The 22,344-nt window shown below is 41.5% G+C and overlaps 1 protein-coding gene across 4 annotated transcripts; it reads right to left on the minus strand.

Moving 5' to 3' along the window:
* Window positions 1–3,862: 3,862 nt before the first annotated feature.
* LOC130353924 (protein S100-P-like) lies at window positions 3,863–10,567 on the minus strand. 4 transcript variants are annotated; one of them, XM_056555099.1, is made up of 3 exons: window positions 10,491–10,567; window positions 7,889–8,188; window positions 3,863–4,052 (listed from the first exon to the last, which is right to left on the minus strand). In XM_056555099.1, exons 2-3 carry the CDS (start codon window positions 8,024–8,026, stop codon window positions 3,903–3,905), a joined length of 288 nt encoding a protein of 95 aa, XP_056411074.1. In that variant the 5' UTR covers window positions 8,027–8,188; window positions 10,491–10,567; the 3' UTR covers window positions 3,863–3,902. The 4 variants fall into 4 exon arrangements, with proteins under 4 accessions (XP_056411074.1, XP_056411073.1, XP_056411075.1 ...); XM_056555098.1 differs by lacking the exon at window positions 10,491–10,567 and adding an exon at window positions 9,542–9,627; XM_056555100.1 differs by lacking the exon at window positions 10,491–10,567 and adding an exon at window positions 9,605–9,626.
* Between the last annotated feature and the right edge of the window lie 11,777 nt (window positions 10,568–22,344).

Genomic DNA, 22,344 nt, shown 5'->3' on the forward strand with positions numbered 1-22,344 from the left:
AACTCTATGGTTTTTGCTAAAGGACCTTTGGTGGTTCTAGTCAGGTGATCACCCACAATCCATTGTAACGGTGAGTGACAGCTGATATGGACCAATACAAAACGGGCCAGCCCCTGCCCATACAAGGGAGCTGCGCCATTTTGTCTCTCTCTTGGGTTGCTGACTCTGGACGAGGTAGGACCTCCGCAGCTTACAAGACAATTACTAGGCCAAAGCCTTGCGACCTGAGCCTGCGCTAGAGACGGATAGTTCTTACAATTCCCCGCTATCTCCGCAAGATCTCTGGACCTAATCCAACCCCTAAATCCAGCGGATCTATGCAAATCTAATCCTCCTAATCTTAAGAGAACTTTCCGGTCCTAAGCAACTGTCAGTCACTGCTGTGCTGTCTATATAGACTGTTACCGATACTGCATGTTCAGAAAATCTTCAGTAAAGTTCCTGCAAGCTTTAAGTTCAGCACTGCTGTGGACAATCAATTTATTTTACAACTCACCTATCGCTCTTGGGAAGGGTGGCGATAGGCCCAGCATCACTACAGAGTTTTATCCCTCACCCTGGCGTCACAAGGGTTAACAGCGCCCTTTAAAATACTGAACAGCAACACCCCAACTACCCTACACCCCACAAGGCTTTATTCCCCAAGGGTACCAAATTAATTATGGTCCAGACACATACCTTTGTACAGGGCACCATGGCAGGAAGAGAGAGGTGCACAGTCTCCTGAAGTTATAGGCATTTGTCAAAAATGCTAGCCGGAAAAGTTATCATGAAAGTAGTGCCAGATCCCTTTGCTTTATGTATAAGGTGGCATCCAGTGGTCAAGTCCTGGGAAAAAAAAGGATTGGGAACTCACCCAAGATTTACACTCAAGGACTGTCCTATTAAAGGGGTACTCCGCCCCTGGCATCTTATCTCCTATCCAAAGGATAGGGGATAAGATGTTAGATCGCCGCGGTCCTGCTGCTGTGGACCCCGGGGATCGCTGCTGCGGCACCCCGCCATCATTGCTGCACAGAGCGAGTTCGCTCTGTGCATAATGACGGGCGATACAGGGGCCGGAGCAGCGTGACGTCATGGCTCCGCCCCTCATGACATCACCACCCGTCCCCTTAATGCAAGTCTATGGCAGGGAGCGTGACGACCCCTTCCCATAGACTTGTATTGACGGGGGCGGGCCGTGACGTCACGAGGGGCGGAGCCGTGACGTAACGATACTCCGGCCCCTGTATTGCCCGTCATTACGTCCAGAGCGATCTCGCTCTGCGCAGTAATGATAGCGGGGTGCTGCAGCAGCGATCCCCGGGATCCCCAGCAGCTGGACACCGGCGATCTGACATCTTATCCCCTATCCTTTGGATAGGGGATAAGATGTCTAGAGGCGGATTACCCCTTTAATGGAAACAGTGTTCCTGCTGTGGAAAAGTGCAGAAACTCTGTTCCCATGCATTCCTGCAGGACTTGAGCCCTGGTGGCATCCCTGCCGAAGCAGGTAGTTGGGGTTGCAGGGGGGTGCAGAACCTAATGGCCACACACATCTCCCCTTGACCAATATGAGCGACACCAAGAAGGGGACCGAATCCCCATCAATCCAAGAGACAAAAAAACACATAAAGAGGCACAGTGACATAATAAATAATTAAAGAGATGATTCCAGTGATATACTGCCTGTTCATCTGGGAGGATTTATAAAAATTTCTTTGACCCTGCACCTTTCGACTTTCAGCACCTTGGGGTCACCACTTCCAGGCACAATATCTCAGCTCCTACCTTTCCAGACCTAATGCCCCAGTATACCTACCCCCCTTGTGTAGATCCAGTGGCTTGGGCTAGACCACTGATAAGAACAGATGCTACACTTGTTGTTAGCCGAAAGGCAGAGAAGCTGCATTTATTTATAAAGTGTTTAGAGGCAGTGTTGCTCCTTCCTTGATAAGGAGGTGTAGGTTTGCAAGAAATGGGTGTGCCTTAGCTGGCAAGGATTATGGCTTGAATGTGACTTCATGTGCCATAAAGTACGCCAAAGTTTTGAGCTTAAAATAAACCAACTAATAGGTGATCTAAACGTAGAACGACTGTGATCAAATTGATGCATTTTTAGACTGACCTGTCTGCTGGGGCCTGCTGACATCATATTGCATATTCTTTGATTTATTTATATGTTGGGGAGTCCCTTGATGTATATTTCCTCCATACACTGCAAATTGCAGTGTAAAAAAGAGCCGTAGGCATTCTGTTGCAACATTATATTTTATATCTTTTTTTTTTTTCCCCCTTAATAACATTTTCTGATATTGATACTTGACATCCTCCATGGCATACATACAGAAAGGCTTGAATTATTAAAAAATAATAATTTATTAATATGTATACCTTTCTGGCACCAGTTGATTTTATTATTTTTTTTCTTCATATATATATATATATATATATATATATATATATATATATATATGTGATATGAAATTGAGGGGCATTTTTATGTCTAGGCCCATACAACAACAGGCAAAAAGACTGTTTTATGCTATTTTTTAATTCCCACGGTGAATGGAGCAGCAGTTATGCAGGCCCACTACTGCTTCATTTACAAGGGGACTTGGGGACCACCATTCACTTAATTGGTGAAGGAGGTCACAGTAGTCAGATCCCAGCAATCATATACTCATCACTTATCCTATGGATTCTTGTATAGAGGGGAACAGGAGATTTGGAGCCCTGTATTGGTTAAATAGTTCTGATCACTATAAAGGATTTTGGACCTAGACTCCCATTAAACCCTTAACATTCTAAACTATATAATAAAAATCAGTTTAATTTAAATGTTAACCACTAAATCACCTTTCACCTTCATGGATATTAGATATTATCCCATACCTGCCTAAACATACATGTATCATATAAACCTCTAAACCCTGTGATCACACAAACAAAAAAGACTGCAGAAAATCCAAGAACAAAGAAGATACCATACATATGTGCACACCCAAAATGAAAAGATAAATTTAATAATTTTATTAAGAACAATTACAAAAAGACACAGACATTTAAAACCACTTAAAAGACTGAACACAGAGCCAACCTACAAGACAAGGGGGGAAGCCAATATGGCCCCCTCCCCAACTACCGTACAGTATACAATGAAAAAGATGACCCACCCTCAAAACAAGGAACCACTAAGATGAATAAAGTGCCTATACACACATATGGTAAACAATACAAAACATACAAAAATGACTGTGTGATAAGAAAACCAAATCATATCAAAGTGACATAAGTAAAAAAGTATATGCATGAAGTAAGATAAAGTAATGCTGCCCTTGAGTGCAGATACCAGCAATAGAAGGAGGGTTAGGTCATATATTAAGATGGTAGTCAGATGCACGGTGTCCACTAAGTCCCCACGCGTTCCGTTGCCTACATGGCAACTTCCTCAGGGGCACAGTAGTGTATCATGAATATGGGCTGTAATCCTCCTTGCCATCTGGGAATGGGGGAGCGAACCAACAAGGTCTCAGAGAGAGTGTGATGCAACTTCCTGTAATGATGCAACAACCCTAGGTCACATGTTTGAATCGGCTGACTATCAATACATGTGATCATGTGACCAAGTCACCTGATCCATTCACTCTCATAGTATCAATGTGTGCCAGTAAAAATAGTGGGGATCCCCACAGTGGGTCATGTGACAAAGTCACATGACTCTTGATTCATACAGCCTGTGATGCAACTTCCTGTAATGATGTAACAACCCTAGGTCACATGTTTGAATCGGTTGACCATCAATACATGCGACCATGTGACCAAGTCACCTGATCCATTCACTCTCAAACAAACAAAAAAGAAACTAATAAAATATGTTAAATACAGAACTTTATTGATCAACAGTAGAATAATTGAAATAATTATTTTTTGGGCATTTTTGCAAATCTTTCATGTCCCAGACAGGTAAGCGCAGCAACAAATATAATAAATTCATTAAAATCCACTTCATTGTCTCCATTTTCATCCAGATCTTTAAGGAGTTTGTCACATTCGTCCTTGTCTTTTGCTTTCTAAAAAAAAATAAAAAAAAGAACATTTGTTGAAATCAGTAAAACTTGTTAGTTGCTCTTACATGTAAAAGCAAAGAAGGAACAAACTAAACTTGAAATTTTGAAAATTCTCAAAATGTTTTACTAAAGATTCCAAAATGTAAACATTTTTATAGTGAAAGATAGTTTATCTATTTGGAGGATCTACACAAGACTCCCCCTTCCCCCCCATACATCTAGACATCTAAACTGATTGGGGCACTGCATTGAAACTCATCTTTAAAGTGTACCGGTTGCTTTAAAAAACTTTTGACATATACTAGAGACACGTCATAAGACTTGATCAGCCTGGTCCAAGTGTTTGTCCAATCGCTGGAAAAAGGGGGATGTGTAGTGTGCTGCTGAAGGCTTCTCTCCCTGCACTTTGTGTCTGTGACCGAGAAAATCCCATAGATGTATGTATATATATATATATATATCACACAAGAAAACGTTCGGCACTCGGGAAGATGCAGGTAAAACTTGTCAATGGCTTTATTCACACGCTTAAAGGCAGGACACAATCTGACGCGTTTTGCACACTCAGGTGCTTACGACTAAGCACCTGAGTGTGCGAAACGCGTCAGATTGTGTCCTGCTTTAAAGCGTGTGAATAAAGCCATTGACAAGTTTTACCTGCATCTTCCCGAGTGCTGGACGTTTTCTTGTGTGACTTCTATTAAGCCGGGAGCGGTACCGGTGTCCGTAGCACGAGATCGTGCAGCAAACGCGAGAGTGGTGAGCAGCCTTACCTTGTCTGCACATTATATATATATATATATATATATATATATATATATATAATATACATGTGGCAGAGTAGGGAGAGAACATGCTTAGTGCACTCTTCTCTTGGCCCAGAACACTCAGACCCTGGCCGACCAGACCCTGGCCGATGCTTTACTTTTGTACTGGTTTAAAAAAAAAAAAAAAACTTTTTAACCAAATCAAATTGCCCTATTTTGACCCATGTTACCGTATCTATAGTTTTCATTGGTTTCACTTTTGCATAAATGTGACTTTTTAATCACTTTTTATTTTATTTACTGAAATAAATGACGTGACCAAAAAAGCAGCAATTTGAGGTTGCTTGTTTCTTTATGTATATGCAGTTCACTGTACAGGATCATTAACATTATATATTATTTTAATCGGGCACCAAAAGCCAAAAAATGTCCGGGGGCTGGTGGACGGGACTGCGATATTGGCGGCACCAGGGGAGCGGTGAAAGGTTAGTTAAAGTTTGTTGTTTTTATTCTGGCAGCCCGGACATAGTGGATACATTTTTTTTTACTGAAGTTCTCCTTCGGGGTACGTTCACACGCTCGTAACTAGCAGCCGGTTTCCCACTGCAGAAAAACAGCAGCGGGCTATGCTACTATTCATTTTAATGGTTCTGCAAACCTGCCATTATTACGGACTGTCCATGTGCCCAAACAAGTGCTGTTAGTTATGAACGTGTGAACGTTCTCTTAACCCCTTCACGACCACGGACGTAAATGTACGTCCTGACTTGGCGGACTTCCCGCACCAGGACGTACATTTACGTCCTGTGTATGACAGCTAGCATCGGAACGGTGCTCGCATCATACACGGCAGGTCCCGGCTGCTAGCAGCAGCCGGAGACCCGCCCGTAATGGCCGACATCCGCGATCGCGCGGATGTCCGCCATTAACCCCTCAGATGCCGTGATCAATACAGATCACGGCATCTGCGGCATTGCGGTACTTTGATTGGATGATCGGATCGCCCGCAGCGCTGCCGCGTCAATCCGATCATCCAGCCTGGGGGCCGGAGGTCCCCTCACCTGACTCCGGCTGTCTCCCGGGGTCTTCTGCTCTGGTCTGAGATCGAGCAGACCAGAGCAGAAGATCACCGATAATACTGAGCAGTGCTGTGTCCTATGCATAGCACTGCACAGTATTAGCAATCAAAGCATTGCTATAGATAGTCCCCTATGAGGACATAAAAAGTGTAAAAAAAAAAGTTGAAAAATTTAAAAATAAAAAGTAAAAAAAAGTGAAAAATCCCCTCCCCCCCAATAAAAATGAAAATTGTCAGTTTTCCCATTTTACCCCCAAAAAGCCATATTTGGTATGGCCACCTGCGTAAATGTCTGAACTATCAAAATATAATGTTAATGATCCCGTACAGTAAATGGCGTAAACGTAAAAAAATAAAAAAGTCCAAAAATGCTGCTTTTTTGTCACATATTATAAAAAAAAAAAAAAATTATAAAAAATGATCTAAAAGTTTTATATAGCAAATGTGCTATCTAAAAAAAGTACAGATGACGGCACAAAAAATTAGCCCTCATACCGCCCTATATACGGAAAAATGAAAAAGTTATAGGTGGTCAAAATAGGGCGATTTTAGATTACTGATTTTGTACAAAAAGTTTTAGATTTTTTTTAAGCGATACAAAAGTATCTAGCCATGGGTATCATTTTAATCGTATTGACCCACAGAATAAAGAACACATGTTATTTTTACCGTAAAGTGTACAGTGTGAAAACAAAACCCTCAAAAATGTGCAAAATTTTGTTTTTCATTTAAATTTCCTCCCTAAAAAAATTTTTTTTTGGGTTCGCCGTACATTTTATGGTAAAATGAGAGGTTTCATTACAAAGTACAATTGGTCACGCAAAAAACAAGCCCTTATATGGGTCTGTATATGGAAATATTAAAGAGTTATGGATTTTAGAAGGCGAGGAGGAAAAAACGAAAACGCAAAAATAAAATTGGCCTGGTCCTTAAGGTGAAAATGGGCTTGGTCATTAAGGGGTTAAGGGAAAACTGTCAGATATTTTCTCCCGCACTATCCACAGGTACTCGTGGATAGTGCAGGAGACGCTGATTAAAACGAGCCCTACCTTACCCGGATCCGCCCGGCCGTTCGCCCGCAATTGTAGTTTTATTCTATGTGTATATCTTGCTGTAACTGGCACGGGCGGGGCTTCGGCGCTTAACTGGCACTGATGTCAGCGCCGCTTATGAATATTCATCCCCCCTCCCTCCAGTGCTCTCTCTCTCTTCGCCACTCCTAACTGGAGGGAGGGGGGATGAATATTCTTAAGCGGTGCTGACATCAGTGCCAGTTAAGCACTGAAGCCCCATCCATGCCAGTTACAGCAAGATATACACATAGAATAAAACTACAATTGCGGGCGAACGGCCGGGCGGATCTGAGTAAGGTAGGGCTCGTTTTAATCGGCGTCTCCTGCACTATCCACCAGTACTGTGGATAATACGGGAGAAAATAGCTGACAGTTTTCCTTTAAACACAGAAAATATTTACTATAGATTTTTTATTTGGACCCTGATACGTTTGTGTTATGGCCTTAGATGCTTTTCCCCTCATTGGGAATCTCAGGCCGTATTCACATGGTGCATGATCAGGAACCTAGTGCTGTGTATTCTGTATCACAAAACAGAGGAAACCAGGAAAATCTTTGGTCATGCAATTCAGTGGCCCCATATTTAATTTTGCCCAGGGCCACACTTAGTCTAAAACCGGCCCTGGTCCCAAGTTCCCCTTTCTACCTCAACTAGACCAGAAATAAGTAGATCCAAAACTGGAAGAATTTGGCCATTTCTGGTCTATATGTCAATCACAGTATATAAAATCTTATAAACCCCAGTCTATTCTCTATCTTGATGGATTCCTTATTTAAAGTCAGCTCCAAATTATTATTTCATCTTTCCTGCTGCTGTAGGAGATTCTGGAAATGGTTATTTGTGCCATTTTCTATTCTGTATGATAATATTGGTCCATACTGAACTTCCCATGCTCTATTACAACATATATTTCTACTCACCCCCATGATCCCGGGCAGTTCCTTGTCCATCATAGTCTTCAATTCCCCTTTGGTCAAAGAGTTCTTATTGCCCTCAGTACTAGCATATTTGTCAAAGACATCAATTAAAAGAGCCATCGCAGTCTCCAGCTCAGTCATGTTTGGAGGTGATGTTAGCTTCTTGGCTCGTTCAGGCAGATGGTTGTAGGCAGAATAGTATATTAGAGACTGAGACCATTCTTATATAGGGGATGGATTACAGCTTCATGGCAAGGAGCTAGTATTTGTCATTAAGTAAATATTTAATTGGGTGTGACAGTCCTACAAATAATAATGGCAATAAATACACTTTACAGAACTAATCCTATTTTCTGTTTGGTAAAGGTTGATTCAGTAAATGTCTATTGACTTTGTTCATATAAAATTCCCTGAAGAATTATGGACACACCTTAAATATATTTCACCCTTAACCAGGAAAACTGTGAAACTGAACTCGTGTATTATCAGTATCACACAGGTTAAGTGAAAGGTCTAAAGGTAGGCATACGCTTTAGATGAAAGTCAGCAATATTGTGGGACTGAACGTCCACCTATTCTATACAGAAGTGTCCCAACTGCTCTAATGGCAGATATTAGGGGAAAGAAGGATCACGCATGTAGGATCTTAACATGTTTATATCTGTGTTTCTTAGAACTACTACGTATTGACACGAATTTGTGATTTAGTCTTTGTTCCCAAAAATGCATAGGATATGGGATAAGATGTCTGATTGCCGGTGGTCCAGCTGCTGGGACACCCACGATCTCCGGGTCGGCACTAGTGTTGGGCGCGAATATTCGCAATGCAAATATAGCGATATATAATCGCAATTGTGAATATTCGCATTTTTTTTTTCACTGTACACATCACAGTACACATCCCTCCCTGCTTCCAGCTTGTGGTCTAAGAAGGCTCCAATACTAGTTTCTGTGTCAGACTGGCCCACGCGAGAATATTCACATATGCGAATATTTGCGAATATTGATCCCTCCCTTCTTTTAGCTTGTGGGCCAATGAGAATGATGCAGATACAATTGTCAGAGGTAAGGACAACCATCTTGATGCTGCTTGCTGTATAATTTGCTGCTCAAGATCTCGCGATAATGCGCATGCAAATTTTATGGCGCATAGAAAAAAAAGCCGGGAATATGCGAATTTTGAGAATATATGATGAATATTCGGCCATATATTCGCAAAATATCACAATTTCGAATATGGCCTATGCTGCTCATCACCCCGTCAGGCCGTCCGAACTCCCCGCAATTAGACATCTTATCCCTATGCTTAGAATAGGGGATGTTATGTCTCGGGTGGAGTACCCCAAAAGCCTCAAAATAATGAAAACCCTACAAACCCCATTACAGTTGATATACTCCAAATGAATGTATTGATTAAAGAAATCTTTCAGCCGAGAAGCAATGTAACCACTATAAGCTATACTGTAGATACATTACTAAAATTCTAAAATGATTCCAGATCAGTGTGCTATTGGTTCAACAATGTGGTTTTACAACAATTCATATAAAGGTCTATTTACTGTCAAATGCAGAAACTGTGCAAAAACAGGTGGAACTGGTCATGATGACTGACACAAGGATCTAACCAGACCACAATCACAGTATCCCAACATATACCAGCAATGTCCTTCAGAAATGCGATGTGAATAGGACCTCACTATGGGGGAGATTTATCAAAACCTGTGCAGAGGAGAAGTTGCCCAGTTGCCCATAGCAACCAATCAGATGGCTTCTTTCATTTTCAACAAGGCCTCTTCAAAATGAAAGAAGCGATCTGATTGGTTGCTATGGGCAACTGGGCAACTTTTCCTTTGCACAGGTTTTGATAAATCTCCCCCTATATGCTTATCTGAATCATTTTACGCGAATATATAATGTGACTGCGACTACAGTGGGTCCTGAAGTTACCATATTAATTGATTTCAGGAAAAACATTTTATGTTGAAACCATACATCTCATGAAAACTAATAATTGGTTTCAATGTCTCCAAAATGTGTAAAAATGTATTTTAATAGAAAAATTAGAAGATAACTAGTACAGGTAAAGAAAATCCTTACATAAGTAGTCAGAAATAGCTACTAGAACCTATAAATGACTCTATACATAAAGGTAAGGCACTTCTAAGTGTCCAGAACACTACGCACAATGTACCAGAGATACAAAACAGCCGCCCTCACCTGGTGTATAGGGAGGCAGCTAGTCCATTCCTATTTTCACAGCTTGTACCCCTGTCCTCCTGTTCTGTACTCCTCGAAACTCTACATAACAATCCATAGAGGTACCCGGCCTAGATTACAAACCATTACCGCTTATGTTATAATTGTTATTTTGTGTGATATTGTATGTTTTAGTGCATTGTATGTATGTATGTTTATGTGATTCATGTTTAGTACTTGCTATTACTCCATTTTAAATATCTTTAAAGGGAGTCTATCCCAAGATTTATGCTACCTGAGCTACAGGCAGCATGAAATCCTTTCAGGCTCATCATGCTAAGGCATTATCTACATTTCATTAACAAGTGTTTTCTAATAAGAGGTAGACTTTAATATCCACCTGACTTACAATATCTCTTCTTCACTACAGAGCTTTGTTTAAAGAGGTACTCCGCTGCTCAGCATTTGGAACAAACTGTTACGAATGCTGGAGCTGGAGCCGGGAGCTCGTGACATCATAGCCCCTCCCCTCGTGATATCACGCCCCACCCCCTCAATGCAAGTCTATGGGAGGGGGCGTGACAGTCGTCACGCCCCATCCCATAGACTTGCATTGAGGGGGCAGGGCGTGATGTCATGAGGGGGTCGGGGCTATGACGTCATGAGGTGCCGGCTCCAGCGTTAGGAACGGTTTGTTCGAAACTCTGAGCAGTAGAGTACACCTTTAAAGAATGATGGAGGGTCTTCCGGTTACCAACTCTACCAACAGCTTGCTAAATTTTTCTTCATTTCATTCTCCACATACCCTTCATGGAATTCCAACAGGATAGTTTCTCCATGTTCGCAGACATTACAGTAAATTGAAAGGTTTTCGAGAACAGTTGAAATTGGGGCTATCCTAAGAAAATAATTTCTCATGCATTTCAGAGAGTCAAAACAGCAGATGCTGTTTAGTGGCACCACCAGACTACAGGATTATACTCTACCTTTTCTCTCTACATTTAAAGGGGTACTCCGGTGGAAAACATATATTTTTTTTTTAATCAACTGGTGCCAGAAAGTTAAACAGATTTGTAAATGAAAAAGAGAAAATGTGTGCAACTCACATATCAAAAATCCGAGGATATGGTTGGTTATATGCCGAAACCCCAATGGCCGGGAATAAATAATATATAAAGAAAAACCACGAGGGACGCCAGCGCTGTGCCCGCCCTGCAATATCATCACAGGAGCAACACGGAGGCCACTGGGGACGTTGTGCCAAACGCACCCCTGTACAAGCAAAACTCTGCACAAGTGACAGCCCTGTGCCAGCGCAGCCGGCGTGTGGTGGACGGAGTTAACATCGAGCGTCAGGAGCGGGTGAGATACTCTGTACCAGCAGTACTCAATACAGATCAGTCCAAGCCTGTATTAGTCAAAAAGACTGAAACAAGTAACCACACAGTGGATATATTATCTGTCCATATATATACTGCAAATATATATTGTATCAGCTGCATCAGAGAAGGACTAATATCTTTTTCCAGACTGGTATTTTTTATAATTTTTTTATTTTTATATATTTTATGGTTGCCAGAATACAAAGTCTTCCTTTTTTAGGCGATTAATACCACTATGGCCCAGTGGAATATTCACCTTTATTATATCTGTGCCAGGATTAGAGTAATTTTATATAATTGTTTTATATACCGTATGTCTAATAAAATTTATATAAATTGAAGCATCTCTATAATATTTTGGAATTCATTGTGTACCCTTTGGGGTAAAATCCTAGAAGGATTGGTTATATATTTTTCTTTATAGATTTGTAAATGACTTCTATTAAAAAATGTTTACCCTTCCAGTACTTTTCAGTAGCTGTATGCTACAGAGGAAATTCTTTTCTTTTCGAATTTCTTTTTTGTCTTGTCCACAGTGCTCTCAGCTGACACCTCTGTCAAGTGTTAGGAACTATCCAGAGCAGCATAGGTTTGCTATGGGGATTTTCTCCTGCTCTGGACAGTTCCTGATACGGGCATTAGGTGTTAGCAGAGAGCACTGTGGACATGACAAAAAAGAAATTCATAAAGAAAAGAATTTCCTCTGTAGCATACAGCTGCTAAAAAGAACAGGAAGGGTAAAGATTTTTTAATAGAAGTCCTTTACAAATCTGTTTAACTTTCTGGCACCAGTTGATAAAAAAAAAAAAAGAAAAATGTTTTCCACCAGAGTACCCCTTTAATAACCAGTGGGGTGATTTGAGGTCCCTTATGCAACAACACTGGCAAGTGGTGTTGACAGATCCACACATTTAGTACTTTGATTCCAGAAAGACCAGCCATTGTTTCTAAAAGATCGCCCTATTTCTGGGACTTGTTGTCACTTTAAGAAGCTATGCCATCATTTAGGGAGAGGCAGTCTAGTGTAATCATCTTATCTCTGCAGGGATTGTAACGTTTGCCAGGTGATGACTTCCATAAAAAGGTTTGAGAAGGATGGACGCCAGTTCTCCATTAGAGAGAACATTAATTGCAAGTCTGATGATGTTGTATAAGCACTCACGTGTCCACGCCAGAAAGACTATGCGGGTCAAATCAGTCAACAACTAGGAAAATGGCCACAGAAGCACCTTTCTACAATATTGTTTACAAAACATGATACTGGGGACAACATATTCTGTTGCAGCATATTTTTTGAGATTTCATTTTAGGAGCTCAACTGGTATCAGAACAATTGAACCAACGTCAGGGAGTGGTCCCTTAAAGGGATACTCCAGTGGAAAATGTTATTTTTTTTTTTTTTTTAATCAACTGGTGCCAAAAAGTTAAAAAGATCGGTAAATTACTTCTATTAAAAAATCTTAATCCTTCCAGTCCTTTTAACTGCTATATACTACAGAGGAAGTTCTTTTCTTTTTGAATTTCTTTTCTGTCTGACCACAGTGCTCTCTGCTGACACCTCTGTCCATGTCAGGAACTGTCCAGAGCAAGAGTGGTTTGCTATGGGGATTTGCTTCTACTCTGGACAGTTCCTGACATGGACAGAGGTGTCATAAGAGCACTGTGGTCAGACAGAAAGGAAGTTCAAAAAGAAAAGAACTTCCTCTGTAGTATACAGCAGCTGTTAACTACTGGAAAGATTAAGATTTTTAAAGAGAAGTAACTTACAAATCTGCTTAAAGGGTTACTCCAGCCCTAATAAATCTTATCCCCTATCCCCACAAGCGTGAAGACCACGGGGCCGGAATATCGTGATATCACGACTACGCCCCTCTGTGATGTCACGCTCCGCCCCCTCAATGCAAGTCTATAGGAGGGGGCGTGACGGCCTCCCATAGATTTGCATTGAGGGGGCGGGGCATTTTGTCACCCCCCCCCGTGATGTCATGATACTCCGGCTCTGTGGTCATCACGCTTCACACTCAAAGCCTCCAGCGCAGCAGAGAGCTCACCAAGGTGGGTGTGGAATGACAGATTGCGGGGGTCCCCAGTGGAGATGATTAATAGGGGATAAGATGTATTAGGGCCGGAGTACCTCTTTAACTTTCTGGCACCAGTTCATTTTAAAAAAATACAAAAATTCCAGCAGACTACCCCTTTAACCAATAGACTGTTTTAGGCTGAATCAAGATGTGTGTATATTTACTTACTATTTCTTTATTACAAATTTTTAAGGAAAGAGGGGGATGAGAAATGAGAAAGAAAATACATTTTTTTATATGTTTATCCTACTTATGTCTTTCACTAGCTACACATTCACTTATTATGGTAGATTAGTTTGCTGGTTGCTAAAATTACACATCAATGGGGGTTAAAAGGAGTACTCTGGTGGAAATTTTTTATTTTTTTTTAAATCAACTGGTGCTAAAAAGTTAAACAGATTTGTAAATGACTTCTATTAAAAAATCCTTATCTTTCCAGTACTTATTAGCTGCTGTATACGAGGAAATTCTTTTATTTTTGGATTTCTTTTCTGTCTGTTCACAGTGCTCTCTGCTGACACCTCTGTCCATGTCAGGAACTGTCCAGAGCATCATATGTTTGCTATGGGGATTTTCTCCTGCTCTGGACAGTTCCTGACATGGACAGAGGTGTCAGCAGAGAGCACCGTGGTCATGACAGAAAAGAAATCCAAAAAGAAAAGAATTTCCTCTTTAGTATACAGCAGATGATAAGTACTGGAAGGATTAAGATTTTTTAATAGAAGTAATTTACAAATTTGTTTAACTTTCTGCCACCAGTTGATATAAAAAAATATATATGTTTTTCCACTGGAGTACCCCTTTAAATCAACACAACTCCTACATGTTGGGTGTTTTTTCCTGGGGGGGGGGGTTCTCCCCTCTTAGTATATCACTTGAACACAATTGTCTTTGACTGCAGTTCTTTCTGCAGCAAGTAGCGCCAACACCCATACCTTGTTTATTTCTCACTAATTTATTCATCATGTTTGTATTTATATATATGTGTGTGTGTATATGTCTGCATGTTTTTTTCTGTGATATTTCTCTCCTGTGTATGAATATATGCTTTGGTGTGAGACCAGTAGGCGTTAAAGGGTACCTCTCATCAAAAAAACTTTTGATATTTATAGATTAATGTATGCAGAATAACTTTACAATTGCATGTTATTAAAAAATATGCTTCTTTCTATTTAATTTTCCACTTTGAAGAAATGACCACTAGGGGTCTCCCTACCAGTCATGGCAGCAAGCATTTCAGACTCATGCTGAAGTCCTAAACACCACGAGCTGCCAGTCAGCTTTGTTCACAAAGGAGAACACTCAGAGCTGCCAGCCTGCTTTGTTCACAGCCTGTTTGGCTGTGAACAAAGCAGGCTGGCAGCTCTGAGTGTTTAGGACTCCAGCATGAGTCAGAAATGCTTGCTGACAGGACTGATGTACTTACCTGGAATATACCTTGATTACACTTAGAGTCAGAATGTCTACGGTTAACATAATGCTGACAATGAATGAGTGGATGTAGTTACCTGGAGTATACCATGAATTGGAGTCAAAGTGCCAATGGCTGGAGTAGCTCTGACAATGATTGAGTGGATGTACTTACCTGGAATATTCCATGATTATACTTTGAGTCAAAGTGCCTATGGGTGGAGTATCGCCAACATTGATCTAGTGGATCTACTTCCCTGGTGTATACTATGACTATAATGCAAAAGGAGAAGAAGGAGGGCACACTATGCGGAATCCACATGTATACACAGACAGCAGTCGGCCTCGGCAATCCAGCATGAGTGACACCTGCGGGGTGCATGCACTAAGATAAAGAATCAATAAGTAAACAAAGAGAAAGTGTGTACGCACTCACCGCAAGGTATGTGTCAAGACGTTCCGGAATCCGGGTCACAGGTAACGGGATCCTGATGTAGACGCATGAAGGTAGCGCTCAGAGGCAACGCCGGCAGTTTCGCACGTGAGTGCATGCTTCTTCCGGCAGCGTTGTCATCTATGTTTTTTTCATACAGGAGATTTTTTGCTATGACTGTTTCATCATTATAGCACAGTAAACACTGTGGAGTTGATTTTATTCCCACAGCACACGAACGCTGAGCGCATAGCACTATGCACACTGCTACATTCACCAGTTTTCCTTTACAGGAGATACTTATTGGACTCTTTGTAGCTCTTGAGGACTGCCTTTCTGATTGTTTGCCATGGGACACCACTCTTCCTCTGCACAGGTTTTGTGTAAAAGTTTGGAAATATTGCATTATTTGTGTTTTCTCTGTGTAAGGATAGTACATGGGCCGGTCACTATTCTGTATTGTCAGAATGCCGGACATTTATTTTTATGGCGCCAACGTTGGTAGGAAAGTGGGGGGTGGGACATGTGGACTAGCGTGTGTATCATGGATCAATATAGTCATTGTTGTATATCATCCATTGATAATTTTGCTTGACACGTCTTGGGCATATGGTCTTAGTTTATTAGTGTAAGACTATTTAGGACACTGAGTGGCTCACATCTTACACCCCTGAGTAAGTTGCTGAATAGTGACGGAATGTGTGGGGTTTAGTGTAGGCACATGTATTGAATATTCCATATCTGCTTCCGTCTAACCCTTCACCTGGTATTCTACACTGTGGTTTGCTTATCTCATATTGATTTTTATACTTTACAGGATCTTAGTGCTTAGTGTTATCCAGTCAAGCCTGTTTATTCATATATATCCATAGGGTGGTATTGTTTCTAACTGTAATACATGTTATCATTACTTTAAAATTTGTACGAAGTGACCGAGTTTTTGGACGGATTGAGCACCTTAATTTTCTTATCTTTTGTACATGTGCCCATTTAAGGGTGGACTTTGTTACCCCCTCATGTTTAGTAGAGTGTTGCTCTGGTTTGATCATTTTTAATAGTTTTGAACATTGTGTCTATTTTTGTATTCTTGTATTTGTGCCAATAAAGATTGTGATTTATTTGCATACGTTTTTGTATATACTTTATTATTCTCTTTTTGGGTGCGTTCACACGCTAGTAACTAGTAGCGGGTTTCCTGCTGCGGGAAACCCACTGCGAGTTACGCCACCATTCATTTGAATGGGTCTGCAGACAGTCCGCAAATCTGACACTATTGCGGACTGTCTGTGGACCCATTTGAATCAATGGAAACCCACTGCTAGTTACTAGCATGTGAACGCACCCTTAGGGTGTACATTAAATTGTAGTGTATCTGCTTTTTCTTTTGTGTGGGCAAAGTACATTGATTCGAACCTCTGTATGTATTTGTTATACATAGGTTGAGCCCCAGTTTTCTTAGTTTGTCGATAGTTTGGAACAGAGACATGGCACTGGGTAAAATGTCTATGAGGCAGACTCTCTGGTATTCCCCCCCGCTGACTTGATTGAGAGGTCTTTCTCATACATGAAGCCAAGAGCGACTTGTTAATCAATTCAAGCCGAATAGGGAGAAGCTAGGAAAACCACCTCCCAGTCAACTTCACCCAGTGCCATGGCTCAAGGTCAAACATGGTTTTCTCTTAAACACCGCAACATTTCAGAGTAAACTTAGTTGGGGCCGGTCATGCTTTCTTGCTGCCAGTAGTTCAGGTAGCATAAATCTCCTCACATATTCCTTTTAATTGCTTTCGTTTTAAGAATACTTGTTTACAATGGAAATGTTATCTAATAAAGTCTTAAATATACATTCCCAGATGCAATACACATATTTGTTGGGAGGATTTGTAGTTGAATACAAGTTGATGATTGCAATGCTATTCTTCTGTGATGATCTAATCTTCTACAAATACTATATCCTAAGTCTCTCGTTCTTACATATTTTTGCAGTGCAGCTGGTGCAGTCTCATATCTGTGTCACTAAAGTGTTTTATTTCAGGCGACCAGGATGTGTGAAGCAGAGGTAGAGGCATTTCTCTGAAAGTTGGGTTAAATCTAAAATTCCCAAAACAGGGTCTTGTTGTTGGGGTTGTGGAAGAGAATGGTGACTTCCTCTCCCTTCACTTATACATGTGATGAGCAAATTTGGCTCAGTAAGAGTCCCTGAGAGAGTAAATGAGGCGTGACCCCCTTAGACAAAGTTCCCAGTCTGGAGTAGGACAGGCTATGCCGTGGGTGCCGCAACCATGATGTTGATCGACACAGTGGGGGACATATTCAAAAACTACTGTCATTTCTGTTAGAGATATTAATCACACTTTTTTTTTCTCCTCACATTTCAAAGGTCTCTTGTGCTGCTTTGAATATATGAAAATATATATATATTTTTTGTGTGGCATTCTTGTTTTTTTTGTGGCAAAATTGGCCAATTTGGTGCCAATTTTTTTTTTTTAACAATAGCCCATACATTAATATTTATATTTCAAATATTTATTAAATAACACTCCCCCAAAAAATAAATAAAATAATAAAAAAAACAAAAAACATTTTTTCTGATTTCTACACTAGAAAAGAGCTGGTGTGAAATTTTTGATGTAAAATAGACTCACCCTTTGAAAATATCATAAAACAGGAAATTTACATAACCACACCATGCCATGCTTTTGCAAAACTGTCATGGCAAATGTAAACCTTGGATCATTCTCATGTAAAACACTTCAAATATCTGATGGAAACTTTTTAGAAATGCTAAAATTTTTGACGTGAGGAATTTTTAATATGTCCCCAGTGTTTGTTTAAGATACTGGGTATAAAAAGAATACCTCTACTAGATATCATGAAATCTACCCACCCTAAAGGCTCATACACATGGCAGAGCCCTATGCACAAACCCTAAAAGGACAATTCATGGAAGCTGTAGACCTCTGTATGAATGTAGTCTAATGGAGCATGCAAAATCTCTGTATGGAGGTACAGCAGAGCCCTGGGGGAATTCTCTTAGCAGACCAGCTACTGAGTGGAAATCTTGGGTGAGTTCCCACACTTTTTCCCCAGGACTTAACCCCTAAATATATACCCTTTCTTCAGCAGATGCCATGCAATATTACCAATCAGACATTGGAAGTGCTTGGTGGAAATACCCTTGCTGGCAAAATAAATGCCATATTGCCAATAAATATTCCTTTATAAATAATAGAGCTATAATAAATATATAAATGTATAAATACAAATACAAGCACTTATTATAATGAAATCCAATTACATCAATGTAAAGTGCGAGAGCTTATAATATAAATGGATAATAAAGCTGTATAATGTAATGTATCACATGTGGCAAATAGCAACAAGCTCGTAATAGGGCTGGGTATATAAATTGCAAACTAGTTTAGACACTCAAAAAGTTCACTAGCATATTACCTTGTGTTCCCCTATCTCACGAGGTGGGGGAACACGAGGTAATATACTGGTGAACTGTTTGAGTGTACTCCATTTATGCCACAGGAGCACCTCCTTGCCACATTTGCCACATGTGATACATTACATTATACAGCTTTATCATCTATTCATATTATATGAACTTGCACTTTACATTGTTGTAATTGGATTTTATTTATAATTAGTGCATGTATTTGTTTTGATATATTTTATATATTTATTATAGCTGTATTATTTATAAAGGAAATATTTATTGGCAATGTGGCATTTATATGGATGAAAGTATACATGATTTGTGTTTTTATGGGCAAATGTGCAATTGATTTATGGTCACCAGAGTGGCACTTTATTTTCATTCCATGTGCTCACAAGTCCTCTGCAATTGTGCTCATAGGCTTTATGTATGGATGGGTGTTATACCAACATTGAAGGACATATGACTGGCGGTGCAATACACAGGGCAGTGGAGGGCTCTCTTACTCCAAGTAATAGTCGGGAGCTGGAAGGAGGAAGGTGCGCTGGATTTGGATTTTTTTCCCCTCTCCCCCAAACTTGGTACCCTAAGGCAGCTGCTTAAACTGCCTTATGGTAACAACGGCCGGCCCCGATGACCCATTTTCAATGCCCCGTTAAGTGGAGGAGGTTCTCACCTAAGATCTTATGGTACATGGCCACATCCATCGAGCCATTGATGTGCATAATCTTTCCACCTTTATGTTTGATGGTGGGGATGGTGTTCTTGAGGTTATAGGCAGCATTCCTCCTCCTCCAAAGAGCTACATTTTGGCCTAATTTTACCACAACAATTTTACCAAGTTCTCTGAATCATTCAGATATTAATTGGCAGACTTCAGTCGGACCTTGTGGGTGCTGCAGGATTTCAATCCTTCACGGCGTAGTATGTTAGCAATTGTTTTCTTAGTGGCTATGGGCCCAGCTGCCTTGAGATCTTCCTTGTACTAACTGTTGTAAACTTTGCACCAAGCTGCTTGCCAATGGTCTTGTAGCCCATTTCAGCCTTGTGAAGGACTACAATCTTGTCCCATATCCTTGGACAACTCTTTGGTTGGTGGAGAGTTTGGAATCTTATCAATTGCTTATGTGGACAGGTGTCTTATATACAGGATGAGGAGCGCTCCCTTTAAGAGATTGCTCCTATGTTCAGCTTGTTATCTGTATACAAGACACCTGGCAGCCAAAAATCTTGTTTAATGACAGAGGATCAAATTATGTGTTTTTCTGGATATTGTTTGTTTTTATTCTATCTCTTACTGTTCAAATCTACCATTACCATTATAGACTGATCATTTCTTTGTCAGTAATACCAATTTTTTATTCTTCTCTGTATAAGGCTATTAGTTTAAAGAGACATAAATTAGTAAAACTGTGAACTATTGATTCTCTTTCAATGGAATACTCTGACCACATGGCTATATGGGATCTCCTATAGGCATAGAATAATTCACTACATACATTATATGATATGTTTGTGTATTATTTAGTAGCCATATCCTGCCAGGATGTGGCCTCATAACATCTCTGTAAAATTAATGTATTTGCTTTGAACTCTCACAGCTTAGCAGCATTGCTAGCAGCATGGTTTAAATACCCATATATTAACACCTCCCTCAACTACTGTGACCATACTTCACAATTCAGGTTCCCACCAAATATTGCAACCGCAGTATCGTTTACGTGCGCTAACTAGCAGGAATCCTTCTATGTGGTTTCGCTGGTCTGGTTGTTAACAAAGGAAATTTTCATGTGGTCTACTTGACTCTCCATTCTGGTTTAACTAGACTGATCCAAAGTGGAAAGATATAATGATAAAACTGTGCCAGCTTTTCACCAAACCTCAGACCTTTTGTGTGTGCTGTATGACATTCTGAGTAATCCATGGCACCATATCGCCCGGCTAATACAGCCGCTGAAGTTTACTTACAATAAGCTTTAATACAGTGTATGTATTTTTTGACTCTTTAAAATAAATACTTTTGGAGGCAGATCCACTTTAGCCTATTAACCAGCACCATGCATAATGTGCGTCCATGCAGACGTAGTGAGTAAGGCCTGGATCTCTCTCAGCTAGAAAGATGATAGAAAGAGGGTAGTAAGATGTTTGTTACTATTATCTCTATTGGACTTTTCCATTTTGTAACTTATTACATTACTAGCTCAGTACCTGGCGTTGCCCGGTTTTTCCTTCCTCATCCTTGTTGGGGAGGAAAATCAACAAAGGAGGAAGCTTTTGACTTCATATCCCATCCCCAGGGGCGGACTGACAGGCCGGTCCAATCGGCCGTTGTCCTAAGGCCCGGCCGGGAAGGGGGCCCGCTGTCCCCCGCCTGTCGCGAGAGGGGTCCATGGCTCCCCCGATGCCGCGGGATTTTGGCGTGAATTTAAAAAAAAAATAATTTCCCGCCCCCAGCCTGTGCGCCTGTGACTGACAGCGCCGGAGGAGGGAAGGGAAGCGTACGTGCGTACTGCGCACCCAGCGTCCCCCTCCCCCCTGCGTCCCCATCCGGCACAGTTAGCCGAAAATGGTGCCGAAGATGCCGTGGAACTGCAAACTGCGCCCTGTGCCGGCTTGCTTAAGGTACGGTACCCTTTCCACCCCTCTGTTACATCCCTCCCGGGGTCACCCATTCCCCCCCCCCCCGTCATTCATGTCCGCCCTCTTTTCATTCATGTCCGCCCTCCTTTCATTCATGTCCGCCCTCCTTCCTTTCATGTCCGACCTCCTTTCATTCATGTCCACCCTCCTTTCATTCATGTCCGCCCTCCTTTCATTCATGTCCACCCTCCTTTCATTCATATCCGCCCTCCTTTCATTCATGTCTGCCCTCCTTTCATTCATGTCCACCCTCCTTTCATTCATGTCCGCCCTCCTTTCATTCATGTCCGCCTTGTACACCCTGTCACCCAAGTTCACCACCATCCCTGTCACCCATGTTCACCACCTCCCCTGTCCAGACCCAGTCTACCCTGTCACCCATGTCCATCCCCCATTCACCCCTCTGTCCCTTTTGTCACCCCTCTTTTACCCCTTGTCATCCTTTTCCACCCCCCTGTCATACCTGTTCACCCCCCACCCCCCACTGTCTCCCATTTCCACCCCCCTGTCATCCATGTCCACCTTGGCCACCCCTGTCCATCCCTCTGTCACCCCTGTCCACCCCCTTATTCACCTCTCTGTCCCTTTGTGACCCCTGTCCACCCCTCTTTTACCCCCTTGTCACACCTGTCCACACCTCTGACCCCCTGTTCACCCCCCTGTCACCCCTGTTCACCCTCTGTCTCCCATGTCCACCCTCCAATCTACCCCCTGTCACCCATGTCCACAGCCTTATTCACCCCTTTAACCCCACTGTCATCCTTGTTCATCTCCCCTGTCATCCTTGTCCATCCCCCCTGTCATCCTTGTCCCCCCTGGGCAACCCTCTGACCCCCCCCCCGTCTACCCCTCTGTCAACCATGTCCACCCCC

This window comes from Hyla sarda, chromosome 1, assembly GCF_029499605.1.
Source record: "Hyla sarda isolate aHylSar1 chromosome 1, aHylSar1.hap1, whole genome shotgun sequence".
Lineage (NCBI taxonomy): Eukaryota > Metazoa > Chordata > Amphibia > Anura > Hylidae > Hyla > Hyla sarda.

Bases quoted from the DNA above. Each gene is read 5' to 3' on its own strand.
- LOC130353924 (XM_056555099.1), bottom strand. From the start codon at position 8,026: ATGACTGAGCTGGAGACTGCGATGGCTCTTTTAATTGATGTCTTTGAC. The intron at 4,053-7,888 runs GTGAGTAGAAAT...ATTTTTTTTTAG, and splicing joins AACTGCCCGGGATCATGGGG to AAAGCAAAAGACAAGGACGA.